Consider the following 27765-nt stretch of genomic DNA (forward strand, 5'->3'; position numbering starts at 1 on the left):
AATACAAAGTGAAGCTGGTTGCTTCTAATTTCTCTTTCCCAACAGAAGGCCATATGCGTTTAACTTTTCTTCAGACAAAAAGCCCATATTTTCTTTAACAGTGTGCAGGAACTTCCAAGGGTGCATGGAAACAAAGCCTGTAATAGTCCATGTGTTGCTTTCTGGCATGGCTACAGAACACACCAGGCAGAAGATGCATAATAAAAATTTCCGAATTCTTTTAACACCTTTGTAACAGTTCCTTTATTACTTTGTTGCATGTGTACAGGATGTCACAAGAATACACGTGTACCATTTTACAAGAAGCTCCAGATTCCTTATCCTTGACCAGTCATAAAAACAAGTTAAAAAACACAGACGTGAAATCCAAGACATGTGCTAGTTTTATGTGATATACAGGAGGGAGAACTGAGGAAGATGGTTGCCAGCTTGAATCACCTAGGCTGCGTGTTTTTCTCATACATCTACTGTATAGCTACACGCTCTTAATAACACATGATCCTATACATTCTACTACAGTAAGGATGGCTGTGAAATCAAAACAAAAACTACAGTAATATTGTATATGGTATGCAAGAAATCCTGGCATTTTTATAACCATAGGAGTATATGAGTATACCCTCATAGGATATAATATATGAGTATACCCTTATAGGGTATGAGGGTTCTATTACTGAGTTGGTCCATTACTTGATTCCAATTAGGAATGGGTAACTGGAAATCAGGAGGTCCAATCAGGAACCATTGCAATTATATCTGCATAACTCTGATACTAGGCTGTATGGGTGAAACAAATATTTCTTAGTATGATTACTGGTAATTTAGCCCAAAAAGGATATACCACAGTTAGCTTGGTACTTACTTCGGTAAGTGCATGCAGTTGCCCTTGATGTACACAGACACCCATAAACCTAAAGAAAGAAGAAAACAACTTTTTAAAAATGAGAAACATGTACACTATCAACTTTCAAGCCAGTATTTAGTACATTTGAAGATGTTAACACTATGGTTTCTGTTTCAAACCTTGGAGGGCTCACCCATAGTTTACATACCAGGAAAACATAAAACATAATACTCCTTTGCAAAAAAAAAAAAAAAAAAGCAGAACTAAATAAATTTTTCCTCCACCTCTATTATATTGATATATCTCTCCTTATATATATTTGAGTTCTCGTGTCCCTCTTGTCTGAATGTTCCATACACATCCACAGCCTTTTGCTCCCTGATGTGTCACTCACCAGGGGCCTCTACCCATTGGTGGCTGCGTTGCCTGCATTGCAAAGCTGCACCACTTGATGCAAAGCCTTGCTCCAGCCTTCAACAGGCTGCTTACGGCAGGGGGGAGGAAGTGGAGCCAAGCCGTGAGGCCCCTTTCGTCACCCAGGCACCCTGCCTGTCCCTCACCCGCCACTGGAGCACAGTCTCACAGCCACACACACACACCCTGCACGGAGCAATGCCCGCGCAGACCTCTGGCCCCCGCCCTGGCCGCTGCTTTCCTTTCCTCGGCTGCCCACACTCCTGCTTTGCAGAGCACCACTTCCCGGGGGGGGGATGGGGGACATGAGCGGGACGCCACCAGAGCTCCTCTACAGGCAACATCAATCTCCTCCCAGGCCGGCCCGTCCTGGAAAGCACCACTTCTTCGCTCAGAGCGGCTGGCCTCGGAGTGCGCCTGGCAAACTGATGCTAAAAAGACTCCTAAAGTCCAGGCCACTCACCCCACAGCCTATTTCTAGAGCTCACTGTCTCCATTTCCACAACGGGCCTTCTTCCTAGTTTAATAATAAAGCAAAAGCCTAATACTCCCCATGTGTAATAATGTGCAAAATCTTGAGGTATTAACAAGACCTGTCATTTACATTTTCATGAACATGGTGAAATAAAGGAATAAGTATGTACTTTGTCTTCCTGATGAAATGGCCATAAATGTAAATGTAAATCTTGATCATTTTCTGGCCATTAAGTCCCCTGGGTAATATGGTCTGATAGTTAGACAGCTGTCACAGCGAGCGTTTGCATAAAAATAAAATCTCCTGTTTAAAAAACATTCATAGGCTACCTGAATTACCACACCTGAATAAGTGTGTAAGAGAGACCCCCCCCCATACACGTATTTTGCAGCCAAAGGAATTAACACCCATAAAGAACCTATTCCCTTAAGGTTTTAATTCACTGTAGACATGGGGCTGGATACAGATTAAATTTTCAAATGGCAGAACTCTCCTGCGTCCCCTCTCCTACTTAATGCTCAGGTTTTTAAAAATGATTTTTAGGTGAGCAATCATTATATTCAGCCTGATTTTCAGTAGCATGAACATAAGAACATAAGAGAAGCCAATGTTGGATCAGGCCAATGGCCCATCTAGTCCAACACTCTGTCACACAGTGACCAAAAATTCCAGGTGTCATTAGGTCCACCAGTGGGGCCAGGACACTAGAAGCCCTCCCACTGTTCCCCCCCCCCCAAGCACCAAGAATACAGTGAATCACTTGCCCCAGCCTGAGAGTTCCTAGCTATACCTTGTGGCTAATACCCACTGATGGACTTCTGCTCCACATGTGTACCTAATTCCCTCTTGAGGCTGTCCATGCTTGTAGCCACCACCACCTCCTGTGGCAGTGAATTCCATGCGTTAATCAATCTTTGGGTGAAGAAGTACTTCCTTTTATCTGTTCTAACCAGATTGCTCAGCAATTTCATTGAGAGCCCACAAGTTCTTGTATTGTGAGAAAGGGAGAAAAGTACTTCTTTCTCTACCTGCTCTATTTCATGCATAATCTTATAAACCTCGATCATGTCACCCCTCAGCCGTCATTTCTCCAAGCTAAAGAGCCCCAAGCATTTTAACCTTTTTTCATAGGGAAAGTGTTCCAACCCTTTTATCATTCTAGTTGCCCTTTTCTGCACTTTTCAGTACTCCAAATGAGGTCACACCATTGATTTATACAGGGGGATTATGATACTGGCTGATTTATTTTCAATTCCCTTCCTAATAATCCCCAGCATAGCATTGGCCTTTTTTATTGCAGTCGCACACTGTCTCAACATTTTCAGTGAGTTATCTACTATGACTCCAAGATCTCTATCTTGGTCAGTCTCTGCCAGTTCGGATTTTTTGCTCCAATGTGCATCACTTTGCACTTGGCCACATTGAACCCCGTTTGCCACGTTGATGCTCACTCACCCATCCTCGACAGATCCCTTTGGAGTGCCTCACACTTTATTTATTTGTTTGTTTGTTTGTTCCATTTGTATCTCGCCTTCCCGCAAACAGGCTTAGGGCGGCTTGCATTAATCGGCACAAATTACCGATTAATTGGTACAATCCTCCCTGGTTCTCACCACCCTGAACAACTTTGTGTCATCTGCAAATTTAGCCACTTAACTGCTTACTCCCAACTCCAAATCATTAATAAACAAATTAAAAAGCATTGGACCGAGTACTGATCTCTGTGGTACCCCACTGCTTACCAGTCTTCACTGAGAAAATTTCCCATTTATACTCACTCTCTGTTTCCTATTAATTAGCCAGTTTTTGATCCACAAGAGGACTTGTCCTTTTATCCCGTGACTACTGAGTTTACTTAGGAGCCTTTGATTTGGAATTTTATCAAAAGCTTTCTGGAAGTTAAGGTAAACAACATCTATTGGATCCCCCTTGTCCACATGTTTGTTAATTCCCTCAAAAAACACTAACAGGTTAGCAAGCTATACCCTTAGATTTCAAGGGATCCCCGAGGAGACAGGAGAAAATCTGAAACAGATTATGTGTGACTCTTTAGGCCCTGTGGCAGATATTAAAGTGGATACTTTACAAAGTGAAATAGATACGATCTTTAGGTCATATTCTGAATTTACAAGAAAGAATAATCTGGCCGGGGAAGTGATGGTGAGGTTCTCCAGATGACATGATCTGTCTCTGCCAGTTCAGACCCCATCAATGTGTATTTATATTTAGGATTTTTGGCTCCAATGTGCATCACCTTGCACTTGGCCACATTGAACCCCATTTGCCATGTTGACGCCCACTTGCCCATCTTTGACAGATCCCTTTGGAGTGCCTCACAATCCTCACTGGTTTTCACCACCCTGAACAACTTCGTATCATCCGCAAATTTAGCCACTTCACTGCTTACTCCCAACTCCAAATCATTAATGAACAAGTTAAAAAGCAGTGGACCAAGTACTGATCCCTGTGGTACCCCACTGCTTACACCCCTCCACTGGGAGAACTGCCCATTTATACTCACTCTCTGTTTTCTATTAATTAGCCAGTTTTTGATCCATAAAAGGACTTGTCCTTTTATCCCATGATTTTTGAGCTTGCTTAGGAGCCTTTGATGAGGAACTTTATCAAAAGCTTTCTGGAAGTCAAGGTAAACAATATCTATTGGATCCCCCTTGTCCACATGTTTGTTCACCCCCTCAAAGAACACTAATAGGTTAGTGAGACAAGATCTTCCCTTACAGAACCCATGTTGAGTCTGCCTCAATAGGTTTTGTTCATCTATGTGCCTACTAATTCTTTCCTTAATAATGGTTTCCACCAATTTACCCGGTATCGACGTCAGATTGACTGGCCTGTAATTTCCCGGATCTCCTCTGGAACCCTTTTTAAAGATGGGAGTGATATTAGCTACCTTCCAGTCCTCAGGAATAGAGATAGCTTTTTATTAAAGATTACATATTTTTGTCAGGAGGTCCACCACATTTGAGTTGTTTCAGAACTCTTGGATGTATGCCATCTGGGCCTGGTGATTTATCAGTTTTTAAGTTGTCTATCAGTCATAGGACCTCCTCTCTTGTCACCTCAATCTGACTCCGGTCTCTCAACACCCCTCCCGAAATCAGCGATTCTGGAGTGGGCAAGCACTTCTCATCTTCCACAGTGAAGACGGAGGCAAAAAATGCATTTAGCTTCTCAGCCATTTCCCTATCATCCTTCAGTACACCTTTTACCCCTTGGTCATCCAAGGGCCCCACTGCCTCCCTGGCTGGTTTCTGCTTCTAATGCATTTGAAGAAAGTTTTATTGTTGGTCTTTATGTTTTTTGCTATATGCTCCTCATATTCCCTTTTTGCCTGCCTGATCACAGACTTGCATTTTATTTGCCACAGCCTGTGTTCCCTTTTATCAGCCTCACTGAGACAAGCATTCCACCACTTAAAGGAATCCTTCTTACCTTTTACAGCTTCCATTACTTTGTTTGTTAACCATGCAGGCTTTTTTCTAAACCTATTTGTGTCTTTCCTAACTTGCGGTATATATTTTTTCTGAGCTTCTAGGATTGTAGTTTTAAATGGTCTCCAAGCTTCCCCAATGGTTTTGACCATCAATGCATGACTTTCTGCACACATTTAAACATTGTTGTTCATATTAGCATAGATAATAATTACATGTTCATCTCACATTCTTGTGAAAGTGGTTTATACATTTACAGTATATAAATGTAGACAAAACTGTTCAGTTTGCATATTGGACTAATTGCAGATTCAACATTTTGCAGAAGGGTAGAAAAAAACAGAGGCCAAGGAATAGTATGGTAAAACAGGAGGGTATTAGGGATTAAAAGAGAAGGACAAAGACGCTTTAATTTCTGAACTTTCAAGAGATACTAATTCAATATTTTCAAGCCTCTTCCCACAGCCAGAAAGGACTAGGTTTTTTTGTAAGGTCAGAAATTAGTTTCATTTGTAGACCTGCAGACAGGTATAAGTACATGTGTAAGCACATTCTCTTACTTTAATATGTTTGGGTGTGAAAGCCTGTTCATGAGCTGGACTTCTTTCAGCATATTCGCTCTGTTGCTGCTTAGTGTGTTCATCTTTAAAGCCATTACCTGATCAGACACTTTGTGCCGAACCTAAAAAATAAATCACAAGGGAAAAGGCATGTGAAGCCTATTAAATTAAAAGTTAATAAGCTGCCAGCACAGCGGAATACCAGGAAAACAGTAAAGGACTTAACAAGTACTGAAGAGTTTATTATAGTCTTTAGTATGCAACTACGACACCACAGTGCAGCCTCCATGCTTGAGAGGAGACAGGTGGAGCATGATAGCAGGGTCTCACTAAATTACTCCCAGCATTACACAGTTAAGAAGAGTACATCTGCCCATCAATCTCCAATTCTGATATATTTATTTCCTTCACTATGTCTCCCCCCAGAATTAAACCCAAACAAATGATGACCATATAAACTAAGCGTGTTATTCCAGCTTGGTCCTTGTATCTGTTGAACACCTTTATTATGCTGTATGCTAATTTGCTGCTCATGCTCTAGCTATATGCATGGACTGGTAACTTCCATTTCAATGTATCTCAAGAAGTGTGTATGCACATGAAAGCTTATACCCTGAATAAAACTTTGTTGGTCTTAAAGGTGTCACTGGACTTGAACTTTGTTCCGCTGCTTCAGACCAACACGGCTACCCACCTGAATCTACATTTATGATTATGATTGCTGTTAGTAATTGAATTATGAAATGATAAAGTACATTATGAAATGGAAAAGTAGAAGAGATCCAAAGGTCATCTATAACCCTGCCCCTTTGTGGAGGCAAGATTTTCTATGTTTATACTTACTAGCTTAATATCTAGCTTAGGTCAGATTAATATAAATGTGTTGTACCAGCAAGGAACTGTGATGAACAAAACACAGCCTGCCAGAACACACATCTGGTAACGGCTTTGTCAAAACCTAAAAAATCCATTAAGTACCATACTCACCTCCTGCTGTATGGGGATTTTAATATTTCTGTTTCTTATAGACATCCACCAACTGTGGTCAAGGTGTATGCTTGAAAACTAGCAAAATCTCTCAACTGTCATTCTCACACAGCCATAATGGTACTTAAAACAATTAAAAGCTGTGTTGAAGCAGAGAGAAACATTATTTGCACACATTTGGGATTTAATAATTTACATCTCTCATCTCTCTAGTTGGGACTCAAAGCAGCTTAGAACATTGTTCACTCTTCCTCCATTCTTAAAACGATACCTCTGTGTGGTAGGTCAGGCTGCAAATATGTGATGGACTCAAAGTCACCCAGCAAGCTTTCATGGCAGAAGTGGGAATTCAGACTCAGGTTCCCAAGGATCCTAACCTGAAACTGTATGCACTACAACATGCTGGCTTATCATGTGTTTTTCACAGGGAAGCCATGCAATTAAAGTTACATCAAAATACTTCCATGCAATAAACATTCCAAGATCCAGAACACTTTGAAAACTGTAGGTAATTAAATGTGATACAAGAAAGCTGCTCTTCAGGTCAGATGTTCAAGTTGTATTACACTGATTTTTTCCAAGCAGATGGGGAAAAGGGAACTTTGAGGCTTCCCACACGAAACTAGAAGAAACCAACTACTTGCAGCTTAATTGGTGTCTAATTCTCTTCCCACCCTGAGCTGGATGGCCCTGGGTAGCCCAGGCTAGGCCCAATCTGATCAGATCTCGGAAGCCAAGCAGGGATGGCCCCTGGTTAGTACTTGGATGGGAGACCACGAAGGAAGTCCAGGGCTGCTATATGGAGGCAGGCACCTCTGTTGGTCTCTTGCCTTGAAAAACCTACAAGGTTACCATAAATTGGCTGCTACTTGACGGTATTTCCCACTACCACCAATTCTCCTCCCGGGCATGTATGAGTTAAGTGTCTTATCAATGTTACAGAATGACAGGACTGTTTAGGTTAAAAAAAAGAAATCACACACTGGGAGGAAAGCACTTCACATCTTGACCTAGATATTTCACACATAAAAGTGAAGGGATCACAAAGAAACTCCTGTCCATAGCACCAGCTTGCATATCCTCTGGTACTCTGTAGACTTCCTCACCAAAGTCTCAAAGCACCTAAAATCACTACAACTGAGCTGTTAAAAAGCTGTCCTTGTTATAAAATTCATAACATTAAAAGTGTAAAAAGCCATGTACAAAATATACCTTGATATAGTGACAAGATCTCTCTCTCTACCGTTCCCTTAGCATTAAACTAGCTCTATGACGGTTTCTCTGATTACACAAGTCTTTTTTAACCCACAAACCTCTCTTCTAGAAGAAGGAAGAAAGCACCAGTAACAGCCTTCAACCACAAAACATAAATAAATAAATCTGATTAATAAAATATAGAGAAATAATTACTTCAGGCGTGAATAGATATGCAACCATCTCCCTGTTCCCTATTCATTAGTAGTATGTTGTTCCATATTAAGAACATAAGAATAGCCCTGCTGGATCAGACCAATAATCCATCTAGTCCAGCATCCTGTCTCACACAGTGACCAGCCAGTTCCTCTGGACAGCCAACAACAGTGCATAGAGGCCGAGGGCTTCCCCTGATGCTGTCTCCTGGCTCGGGGATTCAGAGGCATAGTGCCTCTGAATGTGGAGGTTCCCCTCAGTCACCATGGCTAGTAGCCATTGATAGACATATCCTCCATGAATCTACCTAACCCCCTTTTCAAAATGTTTATTCCTGTGGCCATCGCTACATCCTCTGGCAGCAAATTCAACATTTTAATCACTCTCTCTGTGTAAAGCAGTATTTTCCTTTTGGCCATCCTGAACCTACTGCCCACCAGCTTCTTTGGATGGAAGTTCTAGTGTTTTGGGAGAGGAAGAAAAAATTATCTTTGTCAACTCTCTCTACCCCACGCATAATTTTATAATGCCCCCCTTAGTCATTTATTTTCTAAACTGCAAAGTCCCAGATTCTTCAGCCTTTCCTCATAGGGAAGGTGCTCCAACCACATAATCAACTTGGTTGCCCTCCTCTGTACTTTTTCCAGCTCTACGATGTCTTTTTTGAAATACGGTGACCAGAGCTGTTCACAGTATTCCAAATGAGGCCACACTATAGATTTATACAGGGGCATTGGCTGTTTTACTCTCAGTCCCTTTCCTAATAATCCCTAACACAAAGTTGTGCCTTCTTCACTGCTGCAGCACACTGGGTTGACACTTTCATTGAGGTACCCACTACAACCCCATGATCTTCTTCCCTCTCAGTCTCAGCAAGTTCAGACCCCATTAGCCTATACTGGAGGATGAAAATTTTTGTCCCAATGTGTATCACCTTACACTTACCAACACTGAACTTCACTTGCCACATTATTGCCACTCACCCAGTTTGTGGAGGTCCTCAAAGCTCTTCACAAACATCCTTGGTTTTCACCATCCTGAATAATTCTGTGACATCTGCAAACTTGGCCACTATACTACTCACCCCTAGTTCCAGATCATTTATGAATAAATTAAATAGTAACGGCCCCAATACCAATCCCTGCTTACTTCCACTACATACTTCCCACCATTGTGATAACTGTCCAATTATTCCTACTCTTTGTTTCCTGTTATTTAACCAGTTTTTTTTACTTTGAATACTTGTACAGTTTAATTTGCAAACAGAATTTATATAAACAAATTCCCACCCACCCCACCCTTGAAATCATGTCTACTCATAAACTTTATAGGAAACCCAGAGATAAAATGAATTCAAGTTGTGGAAAGCCTTAAATTATGTTACAGTAGGAAATACAGGAGGTAGAATAAGAAGAACAAAGTCTGGGTCCAGTGGCACCTTTAAGACCAATAAAGTTTTATTCAAGGTATAAGCTTTTGTGTGCAAGCACACTTCTTCAGATACGGATAAATACAGGTAGAATGTAATTAAAAGGATTAATCCAATGTTAGAATCAAAATTTATAGCTCCTGTAAGCTACCCACGCATAGTTTAAAAAAACACACCACTAAATTCAGTATTCTCTAATAACTGTAGAATACACAAAATAAATTTTCCAAGAAGCCTTTATATCATGCTTGATACAGGGAGGTAGGATGCAAGAATCAGAAAGACACGAGACATGACATTTTACCTATAGCTCCCGTTTGCTTTACTGTCAACAGATTTACAATTTAGTCACCTTATTTTGTTTCAGATTCAGATTCTTCCTTGGTATTCTTGAGCCATTCTACAATTTTTTTCATTTACTCCAGGAAGACACTCTTTCCCTTTGCAAAGCAGGCATCTTTAGAACACTTTAGGATGAGTTCTTCACTTAACACCTCTGCTTTGTAGAAAAGTACCAATATTTTCTGGAAGGCCTTCATGAATTGGATATTGTCATAAGAGTACTCCTGAATCTTGAGCAACAGCATCAGTTCAGATTGACCTTGAGTTCTAAAGGCAGCAAGGAGAAGGCTGTATTGTTTCAAGTGCTCGATGGCTTGTTCTGCTGCTACTAGCTCCTTTTTATTCCATTCCACAGTGCTCAACCAGATAATGCCAATCATTGCCTGTTCCGATATGTTGTTTTTCTTCCTCTCTTCCTTGACAAACAAGATGATATCCTTAAATGGATCCCCATGTGACATCTGCTCTTGAAGTTCTTTCTGCAGCTCTTAGAATCATAGAATTCGAAGAGACTACCAGGGTCATCTAATCCAACCCCCTGCACAATGCAGGAACTTCACCAAACAAAGGCATGCCAACCCAACATTAGGTCATGACCTTCCAGTTTTAGCAGTCTTTTGTCTTCCAATGTAATCCAGTCCTTCACCCATGTGAGTGCTGCCGCTTTGTAGTATAATTTCCAATCAGGTAATGCAAACCCTCCTCTTTCCTTAGAATCTTGCAATAATTTTAACAATTCTTGGCTTCTTCCCTTCCCAGATGAAATTTCTTGTCAACTCTTTTTGAAATATTTTTGCTCTTTTATGATTGGAATTGTCTGAAATAGGAAAATCAGTCTGGGTAAAATGTTCATCTTAACTGTTGCTATTCTTCCCATAAATGATAATTGCATATGTTTCCAGCTTTCTAGATCCTTTTTAATTTCCACCAATAGCTTCATATAATTATCTTTATAGAGGGAACTACATCGGTTGGTTATTCATCATCATCATCAAGTTTATTGTATTAGCCATTGGCCATAACAAAACATAAATACCATCACAATCCATATACATCACATTAAGTTATCCCTTCACTAACTTGCGCTGAATCCTAGGCTTAATCGTATCTTTTTTGCCGCCAAAGCAAACAGGGACATTCTGCTGGTAACATATACATCCATATCAGAGAGCAAAAAAACAACCAACTCCTGTTTTGAGAATCCATTGTGCAAAGGTAAAATAGGGTATATAAATCTCTGCCTAAGTGATTCGTGCCATGAGCATCTCAGTAAATAGTGCTCAATATCATCCACTTCGCCCAAACCACATTGACAGATTCTTAAGGCAACAGGTAAACCCATAAAACGACCAACACAGACCATTGAAGGAATGGCATGGAATCTGAGGGCTGTAAATGCCCTTCTTAGGTCAAGATTGGTTAGTTTCTCTAAATAGCTAGTCCTACAGTGATCTCTTTTAAAGATCTTAAACAGAGGGGCCGTTCGGCAACTTGCCGCGGCATGAAGGTTCAAAAGGCCGTCCTTATGAAATACCCATTCCTTCAATTTGGACTTTTGATTATCATTATCCGCTAAACCCATTAGGTCATCCGGAATTGAATATTCCTGTAGGATAGAAGACAGATAATCATTTAAACTTTTGGAAGATTTCAACAATAATCCAAAACTTTGGACCGCTAGGATATCCTGGGGTCGTTCCTGACATTTCCTCCAGTAGGAAAGAATTCTTACATTTGCCCTGGCTTTCAGCGATGCCATACGATGCCAGCGGTTGGTTATTATTATACCTAAGTATTTAATTTTTTTCTCTGCTACCATTTCTGAAACCTTTTGTATAGATTGTTCTTGTTCCTTAGTACAATTTTTAACAGTAGTTTTGTTTTGTTTTTTAATTTATTTTCAGACCAGCATACAACCCATATTCTTTTATTACTTGTAAAAGTTGAACTATTGATTTCTGGGGTTCTTCTAATATAAATACCAAATCATCAGGAAATGCTTGTAGTTTATACTCTTCTCCTTTGAGTCTGAGTCCCTTGATCTCACCATCTTCTCTAATCATATTGTTCAATGTTTCCAAAGCGAAAATAAATAAAAGTGGGGATAATGGACATCCTTGTCTTGTTTCTTTTCCAATATTAATACTTCGCGTAAGATCACCATTCACTGTAATTCTTGCTGATTGTGTTGTGTATATTGCTTTTACCATAGTGTAGAAATATTCTCCACATTTCCAGGCTGCCAACTGTTCCAGCATAAAGGACCAATTAAGATTGTCAAAGGCCTTTTCCGCATCCAATAATAATAATGCCATCTGTTTTTCAGGGTGTGCTTCAAAATATTCTAATACATTCAATAGGGTTCTCACGTTATTTCTCATTTGTCTCTTTGGCAAGAATCCTGATTGGTCCTGATGAATTATTTTAGACAGGATCTTTTTTAATCTGTTTGCCAAAATAGAAGCATAAATTTTACAGTCTACATTGAGAAGAGAAATTGGTCGATAATTTTTAATTTCACTTTCATCTGTATCTGCTTTATGTATTAATGTAATCAGTGCTTGATTCCACAACTGGTAATTTTTGTTCAAATATATTTTGGATGATAGTCTTCAAAGGTAGTGCTATTTGGTCTTCAAATATCTGATAAAATTCTGCAGGTAAGCCATCTGGGGCTGGAGTTTTCTTCTTCTGTTTTTAATGGCCTCTATTATTTCTGAAAAGGAAATTGGATCTTTTAAGATTTTCCTTTGATCTTTTGTAAATTCCTTTTTGTTATATTTTTGAAAAAAATCTATAATCTTTTCTTGATTACAACTTGTTTTTGAATACAGGTTACTGTAAAACCCTTCTACAATATCCTTTATTTCTTTAAGAGTATTTTTCTCTTCACCTTTTCCATTTTTTAGTAATTTTATGTGTTTCTTTTCTGCTTGTTTTCGTAGTTTATATGCTAACCATCTGGTAGGTTTATTGGCATTTTCAAAATAGTTTTGTTTTGCATACATTATTTTCTTTGCTATTTCTTGTGTCAGCATACAGTTAATTTGATGTTGCAGATTTTTAATCTTTACTCTTATCTGTTCTGTTGCAGGTTCAGAAAGCATCTTTTGCTCCTCTTGTTCAATTTGTTCTTCAATCTGACTAAATTTCTGCTTTCTTTTCCTCTTTGTCCACGCATTTTGTTTAATGAACCGTCCTCTCACATAGGCTTTAAAGGCATCCCAAATTATATCTTAGGAGGACTCTGGTTGGATATTTGCCTTGAAAAAATCTTGAAATTCTTCTTTGGATCTCATAATAAATTCTGCGTCTTTTAATAACCATAGATTCATTGTCCATCTGTTTTTTCTCGGTATGTCCTGTAAAGTGAAGAGCAAAGGATTATGATCTGCACATGTCAATGGTAAAATTTCTGCATCTATAATATCATTTACCATATTAGTTGATAGTCATGCCATATCGAATCTTGACCATGACTTAGGTCTTACAGAGAAAAAGGTGTATTCTTTCTTGTTGATATTTTTAATCATCCACTAATGTATGTTCTTCTGTCAATTGTAAAAAGGAGTTTGGTAATTCATTGCCTTTCTTCTGTTTCCCCATTTGTCTCCTCCTGTCCAGGCTTTTATCAAACACTGCATTGTAATCTCCAATAATACATAATTCCTCATAGGTTTGGTTTGCAATAACTTTCTGTAAGGCCTTAAAAAATTCTTCCTGTTGTTGATTTGGTGCATATACATTAACAATCAAAGTTGTTTTACCTCGTCTCTTTATTTTAATTATCACAATTCTTCCATATTCTGATTCATATTGTCAATTCTGGGTGTAAATGTTCTTTTACATATGTAGCCACTCCTCTCTTTTTCCCGTGTCTGTCTGTTGATCCAAAAAAAAAAATTCAATTTTTTTCTAAATACTTTTTATCTAAATATTTAATATAGGTTTCTTGTAGACATACTACATCTATTTGCATTTTCTTGATTTGTTGAAATATTTGTTTCCTTTTCTGTGGGGCATTCAAGTTGTTGATGTTAATGGAAATTATTTTTATCATCTTCCTATCCATCTTTGGTGTCTTTTTTGGCTTTGGTTCCAGTTCTATTCTTTTCTTGTAGTCTTGTAACTATGACACGTGGTATTTCCTTACTCTTTTTCTTTGTCTTTCCTACTTTTGGACCTGTTCCACCTTTATCCTGTTGATCTTCTTCTTCCTCTTCTTCTTCTTCTTTGGCTCCCAGATCTACGCCATATTTTTTTTAGCAAATCTTCTACTTTGAGTATTGAGTTTATTCTGTATCTTTTACTTTGAAAGGTGAAGAAAATACCTTGCAGTCTTTAATATGGTATCTCTCATAACTTTTCTGTGGAATCTCACGTGAATCTCCCTTAGGCACTTTTTTTCTTCTTGCATAAACCAAATTCATTCTGGAGGCCACGTCTATCTAATCCGAGGTATTTTGAGTACTCTCCTCTTCCAAGTATGTTGCCAAAATTTTAGTCATTTTTTCTTTTACATCTTCATCTTTATCTTCTGGAATATTCTGGAACCTCAGCATGTAAGAAGCTTTATCCACTTCTAATCTGATTAGAGAATCTTCTAGAAGATCTTGCTTGGCTTCCATAATTTGAAATCTCTGGTCTGTCTCTTCCACCTTCTCCTGCAACTGTATGATAGACTGTTTTAATATGGTTATTTGTTGCATGTTCTCCAGGATCTGTTGTTTATATTCTTAAGTTTCAGATGTCACCTGCAATGCCAAAGCATCAAATTTTGCTTGCAGGGGCTCAATCACCATTGGTAGTGCATTGCTTATGGCCTGTGGGATTGTGCTTTCAATTGTTTTATTTACTGCCTCCTTGATCGTGCCATGTAATTCTTGATTTGGCATCTTAATTGGGTTTTGGGGTGCTGATTTTATTATGTTTGGTGAGGGTCTAGCTGACCCAGAAGACATTTTTCACTATTAGTTCCCCAGACCCTCCTCCCCTCTTTCCCCTTGTCAGTGCCAACACATATAAAAAATTATTTCATTACTTCGAAAGCCTCTCAATGTTCTCTGTTCCCAAACAATTTAACCACAATTCTGATTTTCAGAGACACAACTTCTCCTTATCTTATTGTTAAACAATATCACCCATCACCAGAGGTATGGGCTGGGTTGTCACCAATATGCGAATGACACCCAGCTCTATTTGATGTTGGGTGGCCAATCGGACTCCAACCCAGAAGATCTGCACCGGGCCCTGCAAGCTGTGGCTGGGTGGCTCAGGCTGAGCAGGCTGAAGTTAAACCCGGCGAAGATGGAGGTCCTGTGCTTGAATCGGACCGGATCGGGGTTAGGGCTCCCACTCCCAACCTTCGATGGGGCACCTTTGGTGCCAGCTTCGGAGGTTAGGAGTTTGGGAGTGCTCCTGGACCCCACCTTAACGATGGAGGCCCAGGTGGCGGCCACTGCCAAATCAGCCTTTTATCATCTGCGGCTGATACGGCAGTTGGTTCCTTTCCTTGACCGCAATGACCTAGCTACAGTGATCCATGCGATGGTCACCTCGAGGCTAGACTACTGTAACACTCTCTACATGGGGCTGCCTTTGTCGCTAATCTGGAAGCTACAGCTGGTGCAGAATGCTGCGGCCAGGTTGTTGGTGGGTGTCCCGAGCTGGGAGCACATCCGACCTGTGCTGAAAGCGCTGCACTGGCTGCCAATAGCATACCAGATTTGCTTCAAAGTGCTGGTGCTTACCTTTAAAGCCCTACATGGCCAGGGTCCGACTTACCTGAGGGGCCGCATTTCCCCATATATTCCCCAAAGAGCACTTCAGTCGGGGTCACAGCACCGGATGGTGCCCCCAGGCCCTAAGGAGGCCAAGCTGGCGGCAACGAGGGCCAGGTCTTTCTCAGTGGCAGCTCCTACCTGGTGGAATGAGCTCCCGGAAGAGATCAGGGCCCTGCGGGACCTTGTACAGTTCCACAGGGCCTGCAAGACGGAGCTCTCCCACCAGGCTTATGAGAAGGCGCTGCCTTCCCCCCCCCCCGCTACACAACAAGTAAGGAGATTTTAGGTGCATCCATTGCATTGATTTTAATCTGTTTTAACTTTCAAACTTGTATTATATATTTTGTATGTTGATTGCACTCGGTGCCTTGTGTGAGCTGCCCTGAGCCCGTTCGCGGGGAGGGCGGGGTATAAATAAAATAAAATAAATAAAATAAATATAGTTGAACAAAAGAAGTCCCAGTCATATAGTTCACACAATATATCATTCTCACAATAGAAATAACAACACAGGTCAGCTGTTTTTAGCTCTCTCCCCCCCCCCCAAATGCCTGCTCCTTTTACTCACAATTTCTTGCAAGATGTCAAGTGTTCTTAGTTCAAATGCCAGGGTGGGGTCAATATTCTAGAGTTCCAGATTTACACCAATTATTCCAGATATTAAGACTGACCCAAAAATTATATAGGTTATATTTCAGGAAGGTATCATTTGTAAATCCACAGGGATAAAGTTATAATTCAAAGACTTTTATTATATAAGATGTCAGAAATTCCGATTCAAATATAGATGAGGTTTTATAGTTCAAAAATGCAGAGAAAAACCAACAAATGGATATATAAATTGTAATCCACAAGGGAGAAGTTATGTTTTTTAAAAAACCATTAATTTCCTCTTGAGAGTTCTTAAGACTTCAGGCTTCTTCCAAGCCCTAATCCCTTGACCATTCCAGAGAGAAAAAAAGAACCCTACCAATGAAAAATATTGACTGGTATTCCAGTAAGCAATTCCATTAAACAGGTACACGAAAAACAGAAAGAAGAAAAATGCCAAGTAAAAACCCAGAATTATTCACCAAGTCAAGGTAAAAAATAATCCACTACATCCAAGTAGGCATCCATATAAAATAGCTCAGTTAGTTGCTAGTAAATATCAAAGCCAGCAAGCTTTCAAAAAAAACCCAACAAATTTTCCACTAGAAATAATCCACAAAATTAAGGTAACATATAGTCCACTGCATCCAGATAGATATCCATATAAAATCCTTCAGTTAATTGCTAGTAAACATTAAGTCCAGCAAACTTTCCAAGAAGAAACAAGAAGAAACAAATTTCCCACTAAAAGAAAGAGGAAACAAACTTTCCAGGTATATTCAAGCTATTTCCTTTGCTTTGCAATGTTTAAAGTGCCTGAGGTGCACTTCCAAGCCGAAAGTGGGGGGGGGGGTAGTCCTCCACCTGCCTCCCTTTTCTCAGGTCTTTTAAATTTTAAATAGCATCCCCAAACATCCAAGAATCTTGCAATTACCACAGTATAGTTAAGTTGAGCACTCCAGTTACTCACAGCAAGCAGTTAAAGATGATAGTTGCTAGTTGAGATTCTCTAGTTGGAGTATGTGCGACTGAACAACAACAACAAAAGTTGGAGTATAGCTCCGAAGATCGATTGATCGCGCCTCCATGTTCAATGGCTGCCCATGAGCGCTCCCTTCCTGGTACCTGCTCTGGAGTCATGAGGGGTCTACTTGGATGCTGCAGCACCCAAGAGCACTCAATCAAGCTCCGCACAAGAGCGTCCCTCCAAAACGACTCTTTAGGAGGTCAGAATGCTCCAATCCTCCCGCTAGGGGCCAGGAGGCTCGGGGGTTCTCCGGGAGATCGCCCGGGAGCCCTCTGATGGCGGCATGCCACAAACCGGAAGTCAAGACCAATGAAATTTCAAAATACTATTTGCTGTTTTCTCTCCTGCATCAGCGGCACAACTACTATGCATTATATTGGTGCCAGAAGCTTGCAGTACTGCACCGATACTTGAAGCTGGAAACTTGTTCCAGCTTATGCCCCTGAAGTTCTCATCATCTTATCTTAGGGTTTTTCCCGAAAGTCAGAACCTTAGTTTTCTGATAATTGATTATAAGATGTTCAGTGTCACAGTAAAGGGAGAACTTTTTCAGAGCCCGTTTCAGCCCTATGGGAGTTCTAGAGAGTATTACGGCATCATCCACGTTACGTATAGTAACACTTTAGGGGGATGAAATCCAAGATCTGACATAAAATTTGCCAGATTATTGATGTAAAAAAGGAACAAAAGAGGGGCTAGGAGGCAACCCTGCCTGACTCAACTTAGAGGTTTGGACGGGGTCAGTCAGATGCCCAAAATGACTGTACCTAACTCTAGGGGCAGTTTGCTCATGAATGGCCCAGATGAGAAAAAGCAGTCGTTGTCAATTGTGGAAGCCTCTAATTTTCACTAAAGCCTGAATCTAGAAACTGTGTCCAAAACTGCTTTTACATCTACAAATACAGTGTAGAGTGACGTTAGCTCTCCAGAGCCGTATTTTTCAATAAGATGTTGTAATATCAAACAATGATTTAGCGTAGACCTACCAGCTCTAAAGCCTGCTTGCTCTTTCACTATGATATGCTCCTGCTCTAACCAATCCAAAAAATTTTCAAGCAGATGTTTAGTACAGAGCTTACTTGTACTTAAAAGACTGATTGGTCTATAATTTGATTTAATATAAAAGACTGATTGGTCTATAATTTGATTCAATTTCTTTCCCTTCGTATAAAAGGGGACAACAATGGCCATACCCAGTTAGTAGATCAACTATCTCACATCTGAGTTCCTTAAGAACTCTTGGGTGTATGCCATCAGGAACTCTTGGGTGTATGCCGTCAGGAACTAAAGACTTACTGGATTTTCATTTCCCCAGTAGGTCCAGAACATCACCTCTGGTCACCTCAGTTTGGCAATTCTTCAAACTCCCTTCCTAAAACTAGGAGCTGTGGCATGGATACATGCCCCACACTTTCCACAGTGAACACAGAAAAAAGGCATTGAGCTTCTTTGCTACCTCCCCATTTTCCTTTAGCAATCTCTTTATTCCTTTGTCATCCAAAGGCCCAATTGCTTCTCTGTCTGGTTTCCTGCTCCAGATAGATTATTTAAAAAGTTTGTTGTTACCTTGATGCTTTTAGCAACCTGCTCCTCAAAATCTCTTTTTGCATGCTTAATTATTGACATATTTCTTTTGCCAGAGCCTGTGGTCCCTCCTGTTTAAATTCATTGGGGCAGATCTCCCACTTTTTACATGAAGCCTCTATACTTTTTTTAGTTTCCTTGACTTGCACTGTTAACCACACAGGCCTTCTTTTAGACTTGGCAGTCCCTTTCCTAAGCTTTGGGGTGCATTCTATTTGAGCTTCAATCAGCATAGTTTTAAATAGCTTCCAAGCATCTTCTAGAAATTTGACTTGAGTTTCCCCTTCAGCTTCCTTTTCACTATTCCCTTTTTTTTTTTTTGGCCCCCCAAAGGGGATTTTTTTTATTGCATTTTCTAAAACTAAACACTACATGAAAAAAAGGGAGAGGGACGACACACTATAGGATAAAGGCAAGAAACCTCTAAAAACCAAAGGGTGTCATACTGCTTTAACAAGATTACAAGCTTATATAGCTAAATATTCATATAAATTCACTGAACATGTTCATCATCTTTCAAACTTCCACTCCAATTTGAACATCGTCTATTATGACTTTTTAAAGCATCTAAGAAATCTTATTTTAAACATTCTTTAAACTTCAGAGTTATAATAACAAATCATTTTTTATCTTTTGGCTTCCTCAATCTGTAGCCTTGTTTTGGGGCCAGAGCCCCCAAATTTGAGTCTGATTCTTCACCTGAAGATGGCTCTACTCCAGCTCCATCTTCCTTCTCAGGACTGCCTTTGTCTTCTTCTTCTTTCCTGTCTGTTGGACAACTGTGCAGGTGCAGGAATTCATTTGCTTTTTCCAGGGTGTCAATTTTTTCTTTTCCATTTCCAAACTTAAAGATGACCCCTTCGGGAAAAATCCATCTGTAGACAATTTGTTTCTTTTGTAAGAATGCGACCAGGTCTTTATATTTACGCCTTTTCTTCCTTATTTCAAATGGTATGTCCTTTAAGACCTTAATCTCTTTGCCTTTGATTTTCAGGGTAACTCCATTGGCCACTTTAAGAATTTTATCTCTGACATTTCTTCTAGAGAATCTCACCATCACTTCTCCTGGCAGATTGTTAATCCTTATGTATTCTGTATATGATCTATAGACCATATCAATGTCATTTTGTAAAGTATCTGCTTCAGTTTCTGCCATTTGTCTATGCAAAGATATGCTTAAGGGACTGTATTGAAAGGTGACCTCATATGATGCTAGTTGAGACTGCACACCTGAGAGAAGAAAACCTTCCTTTGAGTTGCTGTTCCAGTGGTTCTTCAAGGTTACCTGCCCTCTTACCTGATATGAGATGGACCAGTTCGTTTGTCTGCATAATGCCATGCCATGCCCAAGCATGAGGACAGAAAGCTCCAAATGTCATTAGGAGTTTCTTCCAGCACATGTAGGCAATCCCTCCCCCCCCCTCCAGACCTGCAAAGCTGCACATCACCTGCATCCAGGTGCCAGCCTCCAGTCTAAGTTTCTAGATCTCAATATTGACCAACCCCTGGCTCTCCTCCCCCTCTCCTTCCAACCAACAGTATGTTTTATGGGACGGACTAACAGGAGGTGTCACAGGGGGATGTGGCCAGCCTAGCCTGCCCCCCTCACATTATAAAAGGTACTACTCAACCACATGCTCGCTCTCTCCCTCTCCACGACCCCTATCGAAGCTTTAACCCTCTTATGTCCAGCTTGCTATCCAAATACCCTACCTCCACCTTTAAACTCTAGATCTGCAGCTAGAGTCCACATGGTTCTGCCGGTTCAGAGCATGTGTTCCCCATCTTCTATTTCTAACCCCTCCATTTTTCCATTGGAACGGCTCAATCAATGAGAACAGGTAAATATTACCCAACCAATGAATGTCCTGCTAATGCAAATGTGCTTATGATCTATCTTTATTTCTTAAAATATGTATATGTATCTGCATGCTTGTGTATTGTTTGAATGATAAATATTCTCCAGTAAAAAGACATTATACTATATTGAATACAGTCTCCGTGTCTGTTTCTGGTACCTACAGTAAAGGCGGGACTTCTGTATACAACCGTGTTTGCTCCCTAATTTGCCTATTGCCAATTAATAATCATATTTCCCCAATATTAATTAAGAAATTAAGGCAATTTGCCTAACACTGTCTGGGCACAACACTCGCTGGGATGGCACTTCCGGTGAGCTTAGCTTTTGTTATCTTCTCCTTCTCGTCTTTCTTCGAGGCGCCATTTTTGAGGAATTGTTTACTTTTTATCAAAAGTTATCACAGTCTCTGAAGTTCTCAGTTATGCTTGGTAAGTTCTTAGAAATCTTTTAATTCAGTCTGTTTCACTTTAAAAGCCTGCCCCCCCACCTTTACGATTGAGTTCGCTTTCAGTTTATCTTATCGTAGGGGAGTCCTCCCCCCTTGCTTCCCACGGGGCGGCTTTTGGCTCTTTTCGATGTTCTCACTTCACCTTAACTCACAGTTCAATGGTTATACGCTTTCCAAGTCGCTTAAGTTGCAAAGTCGCTAAATCACCCGGCGCTTGATCTGGTGTGCGCTTCTAGTTCCATCTGGAAACTGCGTAGCAGGACCGTCAGGGTATGGATGCCCCCCCCCTTGCCAGCTTTGTTGCCGGAGGAGCAGCCATCTAGCGCCCCATAGCTTGGAACCCCTCACAAGGATTCTGTGGGGAGTGCAGACAATCGCACCCCCTCCTAGCCACGGGTTTTATGTGAGACCATGTAAAGTATCAAACCATTGCAATTCCTGTAACACTGAGGATGAGCAAATGCTGGAATACAATTCAAATACTGAGAAAATACTTAGGATACAATTCTCAAATGCAAGAGAAAGATTCATTTCTGTCTCTAGGGAGCACTGCAGTTGTCACAAGAGAAGGAAAACGGTTTTAAATTCCTTTTTGCTTGTGGGCTTCATCTTGTTGGTATAGCTGGTGGATCCGTTTCTGTCCTCTCAGCTGTTTGTACTATGGAGGAGGAGGAGGATTCTTAGTTTTGTTATGTTGATAGTTTCTTCGGTTTTTATTGGCGGTTTGGTGGTTTGTTTGCCTGCTCTCATAAACTGGCAAAAGAGGTTCCTTATAGTTCAGGTGTTCTTTACATTTTAGGACCTTGTAGTTCCATTTGTAACAAAAAATAAAATTATAAAAAGTAAATACAATTTGTTATTATTTTCTGAATAAGCTGTACTTTCAATATATCAGACATGATACGTTTAAGCCAAGCCAATTTATGCACACTGCATTTTATGTTCCCAAAGTAACAGAGTGACTTTCAATCTGTAAAGAGCAGTAATATTGCATCATTTTTCTGAAAATTTCCATTTTTTCCCCTGGAAAACACCATCCCCCCCCCCCCCCCCCCCCCCCCCAACTCTTCGACATACTTATTTATAGATTGTTAAGAACGTAAGAAGAGCCCTGCTGGATCCGACCAGTGGTCCATCTAGTCCAGCATTCTGTTTCACACAGTGGCCAAGCAGTTCCTCTGGAGGGCAAACAACAGGGCATAGAGGCCAAGGCCTTCCCCTGATGTTGCCCCATGGCTCTGGGATTCAGAGATAGTTTATTGTTACTGAACAAGTTGAGGGGGAAAGCATTTTAAGACTCTTATTTTCCTTGTCTTAAGTATTTACATTTAACAAAATGAGAATGAATTAGATTTATACAAATTGCTATGTTTTGTCACAACTCACTTTGTGGGAAGGACCAAAATGGAATACATTACACCAGAGAGCAAATAATATTGTCCTCATTTTCACTAGATAAGAAGATTTTACTTGAAGCCTACTTTACTTCATTTCATTTTCAAACACATAGGTTTCCAGTAGATTTTGTTAGCCGGTACAACAGTGCATGTCTTTGTAACTGATAATGCACAATGCAAACGCGTAGTTATAGATCCACTCCCTTGGGGAGAATGCTAAAATCAATGCCTATTTAAAAATCTATCCTGGTTACCACACATAGTTATCTCTGTTGTATAAAGCCACAATTAAATACTTCTTCGATTTTTTTGCACCATCAAACAGGCTAAGTGCTTTTTTACACTTATGTAAGTCCGTAAATAGATAAAGACGAGCACAGAAATTGTACATCACACAGAAACAAATACAGCAGACAAAATGGAAAATAACTTGCTTCATAAATAAATCTATATAACTAAACACAGTGCTTATGGGAAACAGAAGAAAGCTACTATTTCCCTTGCACATATTGGCCAAAACAGTGAGTAGTGCTCAGGGAAAAAATGCCCTACACCACTATAAACTATGGCATACAGAAGAGGGAAATTTGTACTGGCAAGTCTCATGGGCAAATTCACATAAACTTACACAAGAAGCACAAAACCAGCTGCAGCTACATGATGTTTTACACCAGTAAACCTCACATTCCAACTGCCAATATATGTAAAAAAGCTCTGCCTCCCCATTAGCAGCTAAGCTTGCACAATACTATTAACCCTCCTGAATACAGGGCTACCAACTCTGCATCCAAGAACACAAGTAGAATGTGAACAGATCAAAGCATTCACAGTAAAGCCCACAATCATAAGCTGGGTTAAATTCAGCTCCGAGTTTGCCACTAAGTAATCACTGTTATCTCTGTTCTTTCATTAAGGTATTTTCTCAAAACATCAGAGTAAGACACTATTAGTATTTTCCCCCTTGTTATTAAGATTAGCACTGTATTCCTTAAGTCATATATTTGCAATGTTATTTGACTTTACTCACACCAAAATGCTTTATTTTAAAATTGTGAATTCAGCATTACTGAAAGATTGTGCAGTTGGAAGCATCTGTATCCGATTTAGGTAGAAATGAGGGGTTATCAAATGAATGACCAAGAAGCCGCTGTACCCAGATCAAAGAATCTCTATCTATGGTCTTGCTAAATACTTAATAGCTTATTTGCTTTTACCTGACATTTTAAAAAGTTGCCTGTCAGGGCTCAAGTTAAAGAACCTATTTTGGTGCAAGCTCTACACTTTTAAAGTGCACACTGATTCCCAATCCTGATGGATTTCTCTTGGTACATAGTGCCTGTCTTAGCCGGTTAACAGCTAGAGAAGCACAGAGAGGCACAGTCTCATCTGAAAAAATTGGGATGAGCCATCATCTGGTGCTTGGAGCATCACATTTTAAACTTAACCATATAGGTTGGTTAGTAGCACTGCCACTGCCTGTCACCTGAACATTCTTCTGCCTTTGCAAGTCAGATAAACTAGTGAAGATAGTGGCTGATGAAGCAGCTGCTCCTGCATGCCTTGTTCACTTGTTCTGGCTGGTCTCCTGGTGGTAACTGGAAGTGAACTCCTCCAGATTGCAGTGAGGGGCTGCTGCACAGAGTTATGAAGACAGCTGGTCATGGAATAGCTACTCCCACCTTACACTACTCTAACCTGGGACCTGCTCCTTCAGCACAGCAATCTTGCTGTCATTGTTGCTGCTCTTGGAGCATGCGACTGCTGCCTTGCTTCTTCAGAAACAGAATAAAACAGAATTATGATGTTATTGCCACTGTCCAGGAAACAGAGAATACCCATATGGAGTAAACTCAGCTGAGGACTCCAGGCACAGGAGTAGCTGCCTACCAAGGGGTCCTAGTTGAATATGGGTACTGTTGCTTTCCAATTCCCAAAGCCCAGCCAGCCAATTGCTGTGCCTCTCAGATCACAAGTCCTATCACCCCGACCGACAGGTTCGTTCTGCTGTTTCCAGATAACCATATACAATGGTGACTTGAAGGGACGTTTGGCCATTAACTGGCTTCTAGAATATCTTCATGTCTGTTGACTTCATGACTGAACACAGCTGCCATGATGGAGCATGGAAGACTTTTGAACAGCTTGTCTATTCTTATTTTTACATTGCTTAGTAAGTAATACATTCATTCTAGACTCCCCTCACGCTTTTCTCTAATGAAGGAGGGACAGATGCCGAAATCATAGTTCAGCTAGGACACAAAAAATCTTTGGACAAGCTTTAAGTTTCACCAAGCACTCATAAGGGAGAATGAGAAAGGAGGACTAAAATTCTTGGTGTCTGCAGAAACCCTGTCACTCAATGTATTTTTATATTTTTGTACATCAATTTAAATTAAAATTAAAGTGCTATTGGATTGTTTTCTAACAAATCTACAAAGCTATTCACATTTTTATTGACACCTATGGCCTTTTAAGCATGGTAAGAACCTTAGGATCAGTACTGGACTTTCTAACTTCAAGATAGGTAAAGGTAAAGGATCCCTTGCTCGAAAGCCAGTCGAATCAGACTCTAGGGTTGCGGTGCTCATCTCCGTTTCAAAGCCGAAGAGCCAGCGCTGTCCGAAGACGTTTCCGTGGTCATGTGGCCGGCATGACTAAACACCAAGGCGCACGGAACGCTGTTACCTTCCCACCGAAGTGGTACCTATTTATCTACTTGCAATTTCTTGCTTTCGAACTGCTAGGTTGGCAGGAGCTGGAACTAGAGACAGGAGCTCACTCTGTCTTGCGGCACCCGGGTCTTGAACCGCTGAACTACTGACCTTCTACAGCCTGTAGTTCAGCGTCTTAACCACTTGAGCCACCATTATTTTCCTTTCTTTCCCCCCACCTTTACTTTTGAGAGCAGGGTGTATTAGAGGAAGACAACTACTTTATCACTTAAACATTAATAGGCTCACAATCTAGCCCATATACAAATTCTTACATATTTTCAGTTCTGCTACTGATTTTTATTAAGAAAAACAAACATGTTAACAGGCTGCGGTGTCAGTTTTGTGTGGAGATTATTAACAGAAAGGCCAACACTGGTAAACATTTCACAAGCACTAACATCCCGGAATGCACAGATAACCCTCTGCCAGGTTTCTAAGCTTTGAAAAACACTTATAGCAATACATAAATGGTACACAAATCCTTAAAATTTAAATGTTTAACTTTCCCATCATGTAATCTTGTTACCTGTGAAAGGCTTATGGTGAAGGAATACATTTTTATTTTAGATGTACATTAGTAAACATAATAAAAACAAACATTTCTGCCTAATGCATCACTTTATTTATGTATGAATACAAGCATGCCAGCTTAAGATGGTACCAGTTCAATGGATTCATTTCCCTGTTTTACAAGATTTTTGGCTACAGGCTTGATCTTATCTTCTTATGCCATATCCTCCAGCAGCAGCAGCAGCTGCTGCTTCATCCTTTCTTTTCATTTATTCCTGTTTCACCCTTACCTTTAGCTGTCTTAATTCCTGTGTTAATTCAATCTTCCCCTTCCCTCCTCCCCCACAGAAGAACTAATAACATTTCATGCAGATGGGGAAAGCCACAAGTGTCATCCGCATCAAAACACTTGCCTAGAACAAGAAAAAAAAAGGAAAGGCACAGATGTTGCTGAAAGTGAACCACTTGCACACTGCAAGTTGCAGTGTTCCTTTCAGAACAGGCTACACTGGAAGCCCAAAGACATTCCAAGCAATTATCCTTTTAAACCACTGTGCAGATCAGGTCCATGGAAATCCGAACTGGGCCCCAGTACACCTGGGAATTAAGCACTGAGTACAGAATTTATGGCACACATCTGATTGACCAGACCAGGGGGACAGGACTGCAAGAACAATTAAGAACTTCACTCAGACAAGATCACAAATTCTATACATAGCTAAAATATGGTTAAGGACTAGCATTCTTCCCTTTTGGACTACAAGGAAGCCATGCATTATAAGTATCCATGACTATACTATACAATTATTATACAAGCCTAAGCCAGAGGTCTGGCTTTAGGAGGAGCAAATTCATTATAGCAGTTTCAGCAAGGGCTGAAACAAAGGAAGGCAGCTAAAGCAGTATATTCACGTTAAAATGTGGTATGTGTGCAGCAAATCATGACCAGAGTTCCTGAAACTGTTATGCAGCAACCCTGAAACTCCCTAGACCTCGTTAAAGGTAAGCTTTGTGAACAAAGTACTCTCTCCATCATCTGATGGGTAGAGAGAACCACTGGGCATACTCTGGCTTGCCAGTTAGACACAAAGGGACGGCTGAGTGTCTTGTGCCACCTCATCCCCAATGGGGACCCACAGTGGCTTACATTGTTTTCCTTTCTTCCCTTTTATCTTTGCACGTATTTCTAAAAAGTGTTGTAATCCGAGTACTGCTTATTTTCCCAAATTATCTAGCTAAATAAGATTGATTTCTTGCTTAGATATCCCAGAAATCCCTGAATTAGGATTACTTTTCCCTGGAACTTTCAACTGTAATTGAAAACTTAGCAAGAGCCATACTTCAAAAAAATTCTGCCTGATCAATCAGATACTAAAAAGTGCCTAAGAAAGTAATTCTCTCAACTAAAAGGGCAGGTTGCAAGATTAGCTAATAGCAATTTCCCCAGGAAGTCCAGTCTTCTCTCTGACTTCCATCAGTTTATGTTTTGTCTATAACATGGGGTCAGTAGGCATGGTTTCTGTTGACACTAGGATTTGGGAGACTCAGGCACAAATTCCCACCCTGTCATGGAAGCTTGCTGGGTGACCTTGGATCAGTCACACACACTCAGCCTAACCTACCTCACAGGGTTGATGTAAGGATAAGATGGAGGTGAGGAGAATGATGCAAGCCACTTTGAGTCCCCATTGGGGAGAAAGGCAGGATATAAGTGATGCAAAATTTTAAAAAACCAAAACACTGGGATATTATTGAACAGACTGCTGGGGAAAGTTGACTTGAAGACCATGAAATAGTGTTCTTCTGCAAAGTCTCGGTTTAGATACTAATTCTATCTGCATCTGACATGTACAGGAAGTTAGATATGCATTGTTGTTCCTGCCTACCAGTGACTAATTTCTGCCTCATTTTATAAATAAATGGTATTGTCTTTAATA

At 40.3% G+C, this 27765-nt stretch overlaps 1 protein-coding gene across 1 annotated transcript in view; it reads right to left on the bottom strand.

Annotated features, from left to right (window-relative positions):
* TESK2 (testis-specific kinase 2) overlaps positions 1 to 27765 on the bottom strand; it is a 91376-nt gene that overhangs the window by 47572 nt on the left and 16039 nt on the right. The window contains exons 3-4 of the mRNA XM_015408291.1: positions 5746 to 5867; positions 863 to 911 (exon numbers count right to left, since the gene is read on the bottom strand). Coding sequence (XP_015263777.1) covers positions 863 to 911; positions 5746 to 5867 — 171 coding nt within the window. The remainder of the gene's footprint in view (positions 1 to 862; positions 912 to 5745; positions 5868 to 27765) is intronic.

The sequence above is a fragment of the Gekko japonicus genome, unplaced genomic scaffold, assembly GCF_001447785.1.
Source record: "Gekko japonicus isolate JY-2015 unplaced genomic scaffold, Gekko_japonicus_V1.1 scaffold258, whole genome shotgun sequence".
NCBI classification, from domain to species: domain Eukaryota; kingdom Metazoa; phylum Chordata; class Lepidosauria; order Squamata; family Gekkonidae; genus Gekko; species Gekko japonicus.